General features: G+C 49.7%; 4 protein-coding genes across 4 annotated transcripts; 1 reads left to right on the top strand and 3 right to left on the bottom strand.

The window, feature by feature from the left end:
• Positions 1–422: 422 nt before the first annotated feature.
• Positions 423–3,220, bottom strand: EPUS_01967 (uncharacterized protein; the record flags this gene model as incomplete). The annotated part of the gene is made up of 2 exons (XM_007801799.1): positions 423–3,091; positions 3,148–3,220. The coding sequence occupies 2 exons, from the start codon at positions 3,218–3,220 to the stop codon at positions 423–425; spliced, it is 2,742 nt and encodes a 913-aa protein (XP_007799990.1).
• Positions 3,221–4,358: 1,138 nt separating this feature from the next.
• On the bottom strand, positions 4,359–6,153 carry EPUS_01966 (uncharacterized protein; the record flags this gene model as incomplete). The annotated part of the gene is made up of 4 exons (XM_007801798.1): positions 4,359–4,429; positions 4,491–5,776; positions 5,826–6,042; positions 6,102–6,153. The coding sequence occupies 4 exons, from the start codon at positions 6,151–6,153 to the stop codon at positions 4,359–4,361; spliced, it is 1,626 nt and encodes a 541-aa protein (XP_007799989.1).
• An 880-nt stretch (positions 6,154–7,033) lies between these two features.
• On the top strand, positions 7,034–8,022 carry EPUS_01965 (GTP-binding protein rhoC; the record flags this gene model as incomplete). Its single annotated transcript, XM_007801797.1, has 3 exons — positions 7,034–7,342; positions 7,406–7,609; positions 7,669–8,022. The coding sequence occupies 3 exons, from the start codon at positions 7,034–7,036 to the stop codon at positions 8,020–8,022; spliced, it is 867 nt and encodes a 288-aa protein (XP_007799988.1).
• A 574-nt stretch (positions 8,023–8,596) lies between these two features.
• Positions 8,597–9,151, bottom strand: EPUS_01964 (uncharacterized protein; the record flags this gene model as incomplete). Its single annotated transcript, XM_007801796.1, has 3 exons — positions 8,597–8,836; positions 8,962–9,017; positions 9,082–9,151. 3 exons carry the CDS (start codon positions 9,149–9,151, stop codon positions 8,597–8,599), a joined length of 366 nt encoding a protein of 121 aa, XP_007799987.1.
• Between the last annotated feature and the right edge of the window lie 3,229 nt (positions 9,152–12,380).

Below are 12,380 nucleotides of genomic sequence, written 5' to 3'. Positions count from 1 at the left end.
CGCCAACACCGACGCTTTTTGGTGGTCTCCTCCTCCCAACTCCGCCACATCCCCACTGCCTCCAGGCAGGCGAGCCCGAAGGCCGCCACGATCCCAGAGAACTATGAGGGAAAGGCGAGAGTTGAGAGGGTTCGACAGCTATACACAAACAACGAAAGACACAGACAGAAGCATAGCCCGAAGGCCGCTGTACACTCACACGCCCAAAAACGACAGACACGCACACACAGACAAGTCATCATCATGGCCCCAAGGCCGCCATCCCGAAGTCCCAACGCCGGTACCCAAACAGAAACAGAAACAAAAGCAACGAACGACCAGCAAGACCAAAAAGCAGAGAACCAACGCCAGCGCCCACCATGCCATCATCCAATTGACTGCAAACCCCCCCAAGAACCCTGCCCCACTGGGCCTCCTTCCAGTTAGAGGAAGTCGCCGTTGACCAATTCGGCGACTATCCGCTTTCGCTGCAGCGGAATATCATTCGGGCCGTAGCCCAGGACGTCTGCTCCCAAAATGAGCATTTTTGCTGTAGTAATGGCGAAAACACCACAGTCCGATGAATTGTTCTGCTGTGGCGATTGCTTGTCGAAAAAGGACCACTCGCGCTCGTTGTAGTGAGTTCCAAGCTCTCCTCGGAGCCATATCTTCAGCAGGTCGAACCATTGTCGCCCATTGTTGCTGCGGGTTCGATCCATGGAATCATAGTAATGTGCAGTTCTTGCACCAGGATAGACCACCATCAGTGTCCAGTGGCTTCCATTGTTGACAGGAATGAAGATAGTATGTGTTTGAAGTAAGTCGGCACCGCCGATCTTGGCTCGTCTGGCCCAGCGTTCGACACCTCGATAGCCTTTTTCGGCAACTTGTTTGAGCATGAATGAAGGAAAAGCATGGCTTTTCGGAATAGCGGACGGATGCTTAGTGTTATGAAATTTGGTAGCAAGTTTCAGGTAGCCGTTGACAGACTCATCATTGAGCCAACTGTCCGTGAAACGACCTTGTTGGGGAGGGACAACACGAGCAAAGTCAGCGGCGGTGTAGTCTGGTGCAAATCCAGCTCTGACAGCTTTGCGAACTTTGTCCTCCCATTCTTCAGAAAGACTAGATATTTTCGCCTTTTCCAGATTGCGTTGTCTCTCTTCCTCTTTGCGTTTTTGAGCTTCTGCTTCGTCTTTAACAGCCTGCCGAGTCATGCGGCGGGAGACAACACCTCTGTATTTGCTGAACGGAGATGGAGCTGCCTCTTCGTACCACTGTGGCGGTATCTTTTCCGAGGGGAAATCTACTACAACATAAGAAGAGAAATCGTGGACATCATCCTCAGAGACGACAGGATGCTCAGAGGGACTATCTGCGACAGCATCATCAGACTCGACAACAAGGTTAGATGAAATTTTTGCTGCAGCAAGACGAGCGTCGAGAGAAGGGTCAAGAGAAACGTTTTCGACAGCACCATAAGGTCCGGGAGGAAGGCCAGAGGAGATATTTTCGACATCATCAGAGTCGATAGGAAACTTAGAGGTATCTTGGGTGGCAAGGTGCGTGTGGATAGGAGTATTTGAGGAGATTTCTTCGGTAGTACGATGAGCGTTGACACGAAGATCGGAAGATATCTCTGCGGCGATACGATGGGCATCGACAGCGTTAACGCCCCGGAAAGCGTCTGGAAAATAGGTGGGGCCGTGCACAACGCCTTCCAGACTTTCTGTGAAGACGGGAATGAAGGAGGAGAAACCATCATGATAAGATTCGGCAAGTTGATTGTCTTCGGAATTGTCCTGGGGAGCGTCCGAAGGTGATGCAGGAGCATCATCAGTACTCTCTAGTGAGAAAGGGACAAAAGACGAAAACTCTGTCTCGTCTTGCGCGGTGGGGGCCTGGGAAGAGACGTCCGTAAAGTCTGGTGAGAAAGGAACGAAGGATGAGAACTCTGTCTCATCAAGGGCGGTTTGAACATCTGTGCCGCGAACATGCACAGGAATAGGTGAGCCACGCTCCAAAGCGTTACGCAAAAGAGACGAGGACTGTCTAAAGTCTTGCGGCTTCGTCTGCTGATACAATGAGACGTCTGTATACTTTGGTGAGCCAGGAGGGAAAGACGAGGGCTCGACCATATTGCGGAGAGTGTCGGGAACAGTAGAGGAGAAATCTGAATCTTTGCCTTCCATGTGGGAAGGGTAAAGTTTTATGTTGCGTAGTGGGGTAGTAGGAAGGTTAGGTCCAGTAGGTGTGCTTGGTGCTTCACTCGAGGACGAGACAGATTCATCCAAATCTTGCAAAGTGTAGGGGACGTTAGAGGAAAGATCAGAGTCATTGCCTTCCATGTGTGAAGGATAAGGTATCACGTTGGGTTGAGGAACAGGAGGAAGTTCGGGTTCCTGGCTGGGGGTTGATGCTGTACCCAAGGACGAGAGCACTTCTTCTAGCTCTGGCATAGGCTGATGTGCAGCGACAGGAAGAGGTGAGTTGAACGTATGAGGTGGGTTTACCGGTTTTGGTGGTTCGAAGCGGTGGAGGTAGTCCCATTCGTGAGTTGAACTAAGCCAGGAAATCGGAGCAGGTAATGAGGTTGACATATCGCGTGGTCCGCTGACAGCAATAGGTGCTTGGGGAGTTGATTGTTGAGAAACATGTTGAAGTGCTCGCCCAACTGCTTGTTGAGGCAATTGATCAGGAGATCGTTGAACTGATGGCTGAGCAACCTGTTGAGGTGATTGTCGAGGCGATTGTCGAGCTGGTACGGGTCTGCGGCGTCTTACTGCCTGAGTTCGACGAACTCGACGCGCAATCTGATAGGTTGCTTGATGCGCAAGATCGTGTGTAGCCTGCACGGTAGAGGTGAAGTTATTTTGTGCCGATGTGAATAGATAGCTAGGAGCTCGAAGAACGGAGGCAGCGGCCTCGATGCAACGACGCTTTGCGCGACCAACAGCTTGTATGGCGCATGTGGTGATAGAAGGTCCTGTAAGGTGTTGGAAGTGAACAACATCCTTAACATTGAATTGTCTTTCAGTGTAGTAATCGACCCAGCCTCCTGGCATGTTTGGTATCTCGAATTCATCGCGTGGGCGTCTTCGCTCAAGCATGGCTATGCAGATGAGGCATCAGTAGTGGTCTTAGACGGGGAGGGAAAGGTAGACCTACCTGGATTGTATGTAGCATTGATTTCAGCGGCTGGCGGCGTCGCCTGCCAGTCCATCATAGTGACATCTGCCATCTTGGAGATGTGATGTAAAGGAAGCAGCAAAGGGCTACGCCAGAGCTACTGAGGTATTTGAATGGTGTTTGTTGTCGTTGTTACTGTCGAAGCCAGAGCCAGGATACAGCAGAACAGAATTGAGATGAGGAAGGAGCTTTGCGCCGACCCGGGAAGCAATGGGAAGCTGTTGCAAGAGCTTGGATGTATTGTGGAAGCAGCAAAGGGTTATACCGGAGCTACTTAGGTTGATTGGATGTTTGTATTGAAGTTGAAGTTGTTGTTGTTGTTATTACCGAAGTAAGAGCAGCAGCCGAAGCTTGAGCTTGGGAAACTGCGACGCGGAATTGAGTTGAGAGAAGAGCTTGGTACCAGCAAGAGAAGCAATGAAAACGTATAGCAAGAGCTTGGATGTTGCAGCGAAGCGGTTGCCAAGAATTCGCATTGCTGGGAAGTGTTGTGGTGATGGTTGGAGAAGAAGGAGCAAAACAAATCAAAAGGTGAAGGTGGGCTGGGAAGCGCAAGAGCTTCGATGCGGTCAGAACTTCCTAGCGCGGTGGCAGAATCCCAGAATCCTGGTCTTGGCCGATCTGGCACATGGGGGACGCTAAGAGTCTCGCTTGTTGATCCGAAATGGCGCTAATCGACAAAACTCTTTCGCTTCTTCCCCTTAACTACGGGGTAGTGGCGTTTGCATCTGGCACCTCGGGTATGCAACCGCTTCCGCTCCTTGAACACATTCCAGAAACGATGCAGCCCTACAAATGACCGCCCCGACTGAAGTTCTTGTATGATTGTGTCACTATCTCCACCCAGCCATTTACTCCCTCCTACGTTGAGACTAGTTAAGTCTTCTTCCTTACCCAGTACTCAAAATCTGGTAGTGGCCTTGGATCTCTTGGTGTTCGTATGGATATCTGGTCTGGGATGCTGATCTCTGATCCGAATCTGTGATGCTAAGGCTCCCAAGGCTGACACCCGGTGATCCACGATACAACGAGTGGGGTACAAAGGACGATTCTTTCCAGTCTTTTAAGGCTAATCACCCGACCAACGATAATTGAAAGATCAGAGATCGAGTCAAAATCGCCCTAGAAGGCGCTTGTATTATTTTATTACCACGTTAAGCTGTCTATAGATACAGTCACCTCCCGCCAATCTATGTTCCCACACCAAGGCCGAGGGTGTCAAAAAGGATGGGATTGCCTTCAACCGCAAGCCACGCAATGCCTAAAGACGTGTTTTTGTCAGCTACGTAGTTGCTATGTTGATGCAAATTTTTGCTACATACCAGAATATACGATCAACTTCGTCACAACTTCAGCATCGTATCGTACTCGAGGCTTCTCGAGTCGCGAGAACATGTCCTTTTCACCTTGCTCTTGCGTTTGCACTTCTACCTTCATATTTGCTGGACTGTGAAGAGGAGACTCAGCAGCTTCATCTTGCGTGCTTGTATTGAAGCCCGTTCCCATCATGCTCTCATAAGTTTTCAATCTTGTCATTTTCAATGCTTGGTTCGAGATTGAACCATTGGCGATACCCTCGGGCTTGGAATGACTGTTTGCTCGCTCGTTATTGGTAACTTCAGGATCGCCGGTCGGATCGGTTGCATAACTTGCGGAAACACTGTCTCGGCGGCGCTTCTCACGATAAGCCAAAGTCTCATAGGCGTCTGCTTGGGATTGCGGCCCAATAGATACTGACCGCCTGCGAGGATGTCGCATAGACGTCAAGAATGCGGGGATCTCAGAGATAGCAGGTATGACATTATCGTCTTTGCGAAGCTTGGGAATCCGTGTATACTCGGAAGCTTGCTTGAAAAACTTGCGTGGCAGACTCAATCCTAGCTTCTCAATGACCCGAAAGGCCGGAGGCAGAATTCGTAACATGCATGGCTTCATAACCTCTCTCCATAAGAATATGGTCATCACTCCGAGAATGATGCGGGTCATGATCACCATCCAGCCCATTGACTCAAAATCAAACGGAACCGTGCCTGGAATCGGTTGTGACCACGCATAATTGCTGTTGGAGAAATGCCAACTTCCGTATTCGACACCGATAACCACCCCAGCGAACGCAACGCTATCGTCAAAGCATGGACAATCATCTGCAGGTTCAGGATGTATTCGGACAAGTACAAGAATAGTGAGAACCACAATAAACATGTCTTTTCGTAACGCGGTATGTATGAAATCATCAATCACGTCACCATATGTGCATTGCACGAAAGAAATGGCAGCACCCAACATACTGCCTATGATAACATCGAAAAATCCGTGCATCCCACAGTAAAGCCGGCCAAGAACGATAGAAGAAGCGTAGAAGTAGGAGATGGCCTGCAGCAAAATATTGATCTTTGGTGATAGAGATGAGTTGGTGTTGAGAAGGTAGAGCGCATAGACAGCGACCGAAACTGCGTTGGTCGAATGGGTGGAAGGAAAGCCATATTCAAGAGCAGCAGAACCTGACATGGTAATCCGTTGCAACGGAGGCGATAAAGGCCGAGGAAGGCACCAGAGGTCTTTGATGAAACCACTGAAGAAGACGCCCGAGGCAAGAATATGGACCATGCTAGACTCTCTGTCAGATTGCATGTGGCGCAGCATTGGACCGGACTAACCCTCTCCCTAGGTCTGAATGCCCACACCAGAAGAGTATAGGCAATACTATCATGAAAAAGGTGTGCGTCCCAAGGTTGGCTGTGATTGCAAAGTATGTGTCGAGTGCGGGAGACCTCAACTTCTCTTGAAGCCACGCGAGGAATGGCGTCTCCCATCGCACAAGAGGGAGCAGACTCTGTCGAGGGCGGTAGCGCCACTTTGGGAGCTTGGACTTATCTGAACACCATGAATATCAGTCTACTGATCCCAATCGGCGACTCGTGAATCCAACTCACAGTGATTTAAGCTCTTGAGGCCAGCATCCAACAGCTCTTTCTCCGTGTTCATTCTCTGGAATGTGATCTGGGTACTGCAAAGAACACACTGATAAGGTGATCGCGTATCTCATCCTGCGGTTCGGTAACAAGGATCATTTTGCGCGGCATTCACGCGCCAGTTGCTCAAGAACATGGCAGTGGTATGATGTTGTGCGAGCCAGGGGAAATCTGCGCCCGGGACGACCGGAGGTGCTGTGCCTTGGCTGCACAACCTAGTCAACCAGGATCATGCATAGCGAGAATATCAACCAGACATGAGAACCATACCCATGCACATGAAAAGAGATTACTTGAGGATGGGTGTTCTTATCAGGAACCGGGCGTACCATACATCATTCTGCTTCACCTGTTGAGCTTCATATACCCGTTAGCCGCACCCCTCCATTGTGCTCCTGGCGCCAAACTAACGTCCCCAGCAAGCAATGAATCTTCTACTACGTAGGGAGTCAAGTCTTTGCTACCCAGTATGCAAGCTACATTCGCCACTCCTCGTTTGCAGCTCTTCGCATGGCTAAACTTGTGCTACATTTGGAAGTAGCTCCTGTAATCATCACCAGCGATGTAAATGCGGTCTTCCAGCTATTTCTACGTACTAGTAGTACGTAGTACACTATAGTTATGCCAAGGGAGACCCTGCAGCCATGCGTCTGATCGTGCAAGCCACATCAGGGATTATGTCTTGGCAGGGCAGCGCTTGGTAACCATCAAAACAAACAATGACCTGCAGGTACCGATGCAACTAACAGGATCATCTCGTACATTGTGTATAATCACTGCCCCACGCATTGTACTTTTGGCATCACAGACAACATATGTTTTCTTTGTCAAGTCCATCATAACATTCTTGTCTGCTCACAATCTTCTTGCTTTACTCCGGCCCACAAGCCAAGATGTCAATAAGGACCTACGGGCGGGAGCAGCAGTTCGGCAACCTCTCCAGACACCAGTCCATACTGAGTGAGAAAACACCCAGATCCAACTCCATCTCTCCACGAAGGAAGCCAGTTCGCACCCAGAGCACACGAACCAGCAATGCTACCGTCAGCACAAACATGAGCTATTCCTCGGCCGGGCGATTGTCAGAAGCAACCAACATCACGCAACCACCGTCATACTCCAAGAAACTCGTGGTTGTGGGAGACGGAGGATGTGGCAAGACTTGTTTGCTCATCAGCTTTTCGCAAGGATATTTTCCAGAGGTATGGTAGACAATGCGCCGGCATATGAAAGTGAACAAGAAAGCTGATAATGCCTGGTGCTAGAAATACGTGCCCACTGTTTTCGAAAATTACATCACACAGACCACACATAACCCCACGGGTAAGAGCGTGGAGCTGGCGCTATGGGATACAGCAGGACAAGAAGAATATGATCGGCTGCGACCTCTTTCGTATCCGGAAACTGACCTCCTGTTCGTCTGCTTTGCAATCGACTGCCCTAACTCGCTGGAGAACGTCATGGACAAGGTAAGAGCACTGACAGAAAAAGCGATACATAGCATTCCATACTAATGATGGATCTTTAGTGGTATCCCGAAGTCCTCCACTTCTGCCCTACCACACCCCTCATCCTCGTCGGCCTGAAATCCGACCTCCGAACCAAGAGAACATGCATCGACCTTCTCAAAACCCAGGGTCTTACGCCTGTCACACCCGAACAAGGCCAAGCCGTCGCAAATCGTATGGGAGCCACATACGTCGAGTGCAGCAGCAAGGAGATGCAAGGTGTAGACCAGGTCTTTGAGCTGGCGGTGAATATTGTGATTGAGGCGGAAGAGAGCTCATATGAAGATAGTAAAACGATAAGTGGTGGTACTGGAGGCGGTGGGAGTCTGAAGGGCGGGAAGAAGGCTAAGAAGAGGACGTGTAGGATTTTGTGACGACAGAAGGGAGGAATGACTGTTGACGTGCCTTGATTAGCGGAGGGAACGATGTGTAAGTATGTGTGTCTGGTGTGGCCTCTGCTTCTCTCTTCTTCTTTTCTGCATCATATTTTCGGTCCACCACTTTCAATTGAAAGAGGCCAGCCTGCAGCGGCCGTGCACAGTTGGCGCTGAGCGGTAATGTCAGTATTTATTGTACTGCCTGTAGAGCCACAGTAGAGGTTCCTCCCGATACTTGACGGATTGGCGCTGTCGAACAAGAGCTGTCCACAGACCATTTCAGCACTGCAAAAGTTCTCTCTGCCCTATGGAAACCCTGTTCCGGCAAGACGTACCAAATAGTAGCCGTCCCTGGGCGTAATGTTATTCATGTCGATATCGATGCGAACCCTGAATCCATGCCCCACCTCAACATCCATGAAGCATTTGCTCGAAATGGCCACCCATTGCTGAGTTACCTGCCGCTCGTGCTCAAATTGATAAGAGAGCTCGAGGGTCAACCACTTGAGCTGGTTTCGTGACAAGCACCTGACACGCTGCTTATACCCTCTCCTCTCTCCCGTTGTACTGCCTATGTCGCATCCCCATTCCGCGTCTCTACCTCCACATGTTCGCGATCCGGTTCGGAGTCCAGGTTCTGATTTCCCTGTCTTCCCACCTCTCCTACCCCAGCTTCGTCCTCTTTCGCAACACCACCATCACCACCACCACCACTCCTCCTCCTCCTCTCCACGTTACCATCATCGGCTGAGTCCATCACGCCCTCGAACTGCGACCACAGGGCCTCGACTGCGGAGAATTCGTTTCCGATCTAGATAAGATAATCTGTCAAAGTTTGTTGGGTTGAGATTCAGCTATAGGAGAGCAATACGCTAGGCTTGAGAGCTGAGGGGGGAAAGGGGAGAGAGCGCTGTTGGGCTCCGGCTGAGTACGTACGGCTATGATGCCCTCGAGATTGCGGTTCAAGGTGTTGAGTTGTTGGAGGACCTTTTCTAGGGACTGTACGCGTTGAAATATTGGTCAGCCCACTCCATTACTTCACTCATCTCATATCACTCTGGTCCTCTTTGAAGGCGATGAGATCATAAGTAGTGGGGGTTAAGGCCAGCGTGTCTCGCGCAGACATCTAGAGCAGCGACGGGGCAGCAAGACCAGCAAGGAGAAGGAAGGGAGGGAGATTATTCCATACATCGCCAATCACACCGACCAGTTCCGATCTTCGGGTCTCGAACTCCGTCTCTGTCATTCTCGCATCCGCATGCAGATTTAGACAACGCGGCTCCGCAAAGTAGAGGACGGTAGCGTGGTGTTGTTTTTCCTAAATCTTAGTGAGAATTGCAGACCCCACCCCGTTTACTCCTGCTGTCTGGAAGGTATCAGGAGAGCAAAGGACTCGGGCCTGTTACATTAGAGGAGGTACATCATGTAGAACCACCAAACTTGGACCAAGAAAATTCATATCATATTCAACGCCGAAAACGACATTCGGGAGGATGGCCGAGCGGTTAAGGCGCTGTGTTTAGGTCTTATTTACCTGAATCCCCGCAGTGGGAAACCTCGTGGTGAGATTGAGCCACTCTTCTACATAGACCCAATTTGAGAGAATATATTAATTTTCGTTTCTATAGGGTTCGAATCCCACTCCTCTCAGCAATTTTTTGGGTGGGCAAGCTGTGATGCTGGAAGGGATGAAACGAGACTCAAATTGAAAGGGAGAACCATTGCAAGGGAGAGAGGGCGTGCAGTCTTACGGGATCGACCGTCGAGGGAAATGAGACAAAGGCGGGAAACGCCTGAGAACAATAGAGCAAGCATGCTATACTTACTGAACTGTATGCTGTACATATGATACCTGCCCATATAATGGCTAAATTAAATACAACTTTTTAGCAGAACAGATGACCGGTTTCCATCTTCCTGGAAACCTATTCGGCCATGAAATGCAATAAGGCCTGGGCCTGGTGCATGTACAAGGAGTGATCAAGGGGTGTCTCTCCTCTATTTTGGGCAACCCCGACTGCTTCCGCCCCAACACTCTTGCGAGTTCCGAGGCGCCATCCCCGCCCCGGCCCGTTCCCAATATCCCATTGAGAAGAATGCGTCTGGGATGCAAAATTGACCCTTTGATGTCTGTACGACCGGCAACGCCTGACCTGGTCCAGATGCGATGTATGAAAAATACGTCTCCTCTTTCGAAAGGATCAGTGAAGAAATGGCAGGATGCTTTTTTTCCCAAGCGAAATATCTGCACCCAAAACAACGCCGACGTAGTTTGTGTCCAAGGGTGTGATATATCTCGTAGTGGGTGAGAGGGTCTTTTTGGCATGTGGTATGTTATCGGAGACGGAGAGGATCGAATGTATGTATTGCCACTAGGCTGATGAGATGTTCATTGGGTGAAGCAACACCCATCTTGACAAAGTGGAGTGTTTCGGTTATCGATTTGTGAAACTGAATATTCGTGATCTTCTTTTCGACGACGCAGACTTCTGCTCATCCTTATTCAGGTTTTCGCTTGAACTACTTCCGAGGCTGGAACCGGACGTGGATCGTGCTCTGCTAGATAGATCCGACTGTGCAATAATGTCTTCAAGTCTGACATCGAGGGGTGAAGATGGGGCTTGAGACTCCGGATCGAGGACCTCGACGAATCTTGAGGAAGCCATAGTGGTGGGGAACGGCACGACAAAGACAGACGGAGATCGGATCAGAGGTTCGGATCAGAAATTCAAAGAATGTAGGTAGAAACGAGTGTGGCACAGTGAGTGATCAGGATGTGAGAAGGAATGCGGGAAATATCAAGCAATGACATTCAATGCGGATTATTAGGAAAACCTCCTACCTTGATGTGCCGGGCATGGTTACCAAGGGTACATGAGTTTGCCTCTCTGGGTTCCAGTCTGGAACGACAGATGACCCCGGAACTGTAAATGCGGAGTCGCAAACCGTTGCCAGCCGAAAATCTGCACTACGTAAATGGCCCGCGTGCCATTGCTGCAGCGCCGTAGTTGGTGGGTGTGCCACCCGCAATGGCAGCCTGATCCTGGTTTAGCACACGTCCCCCCAAAAAGAATTCTGATCGGCCCCTTGCAAGGCTCCTCTTTTGCGACGTAGGGTTCTGGCCAGGGTCGATGGGCCAGTGTGACCTGGATTGGTGCTCAGATCGACGGCATCAGCCACTGCGTTGGCTGTGCTAGGGTATCCGATAGAAAGTTTCAGGATTTTCCCGAGGTGGCCACTTTCCGACGAGGAATGACTTCAATTGAGTGACATTCGGAAGGTTGAGACGAAGCGAAGAGCTCTGAAACACAGATAAGCATGACAAAGTTCTTCTAGCAATTAGCTATTCCTCGCTTAGAGTGATATGTGCCCGCGAAGAAAAGAACTACCACGGTGATAATGAACTGAAGGTTTTTCGCTGGTGATCGGCATTTAATCCTTTCCAAACTCGTATCTTTCCCACCAGAGGACAACCTAAAATGGGTCACGCAGCCATGCTTACTACGGTACTGGGCATAAGTATTCGTAGCACAGCGCTAGTATATTTGCACAAAAACAGGCTGTGAACCAGACATCTAAGCCTTGAACAGTTAGCGGTACTGGTGTGGCCAATTGATATGAACAATGGCCAAAGAAGCTTCTAGGTATGAAGTGGCGCTGTATCCAAACTAGCTGCTACTAGCGCTGTGCTACAACTACTTATGCCCAGTACCGTAGTAAAGGCAGCGGAGTTCGTTCGGGTTTAAGATTGGTGCCAGGACGGATGCGTCACGCGAGATAACGTGACTGTCAGACTTACGCCGCACACCCATTACTACTACGGGAAGAGGCATAAGTATCCCCAGCACGGCTAAGAGCTGCTAGCATCAGATACGTCGTCACAACACTTTCTCGAAGCTTCTGTTATCAACAGCCACACAATTCATTTGATACAGTACAGCTACATTTTTACAGGCTTAGCGGCCATGTACAGAGTCTTGCTTCAAAAGTAGTTAACTGCCGCTAAAGTCTACGTAGCCAGGCAGCTAACTACCTTTGTATTAGCTTTTAGCAGTTAGTCTCTTAGATCATCTGATACTTAGGGGTTAGGATTAGGGACGTAAGGTGTATAAGGTAGACTTACACCTTATAAGTAGCATTTGAAGTACTTATGAGATAAGGATAATTGATAACTAATTTAAGCATCATTAGATCATGGCCCTTACACTACTATGTATTAGTTGGCGGGTCAGCCTATGTTCAAGCTAAGAAACCCCTAGCAGCGTCACATTGTCCAGGGGGTCAACTACTTTTGAAGCATTCTGAGGGATAAATTCTAGCGCCGAGCTATGGATACTTCTGCCCCCTGCCGTCAT

This window comes from Endocarpon pusillum, assembly GCF_000464535.1.
Source record: "Endocarpon pusillum Z07020 unplaced genomic scaffold scaffold1372, whole genome shotgun sequence".
In the NCBI taxonomy this organism is placed as follows: domain Eukaryota; kingdom Fungi; phylum Ascomycota; class Eurotiomycetes; order Verrucariales; family Verrucariaceae; genus Endocarpon; species Endocarpon pusillum.
This window is presented reverse-complemented; position numbering and strand designations above follow the sequence as displayed.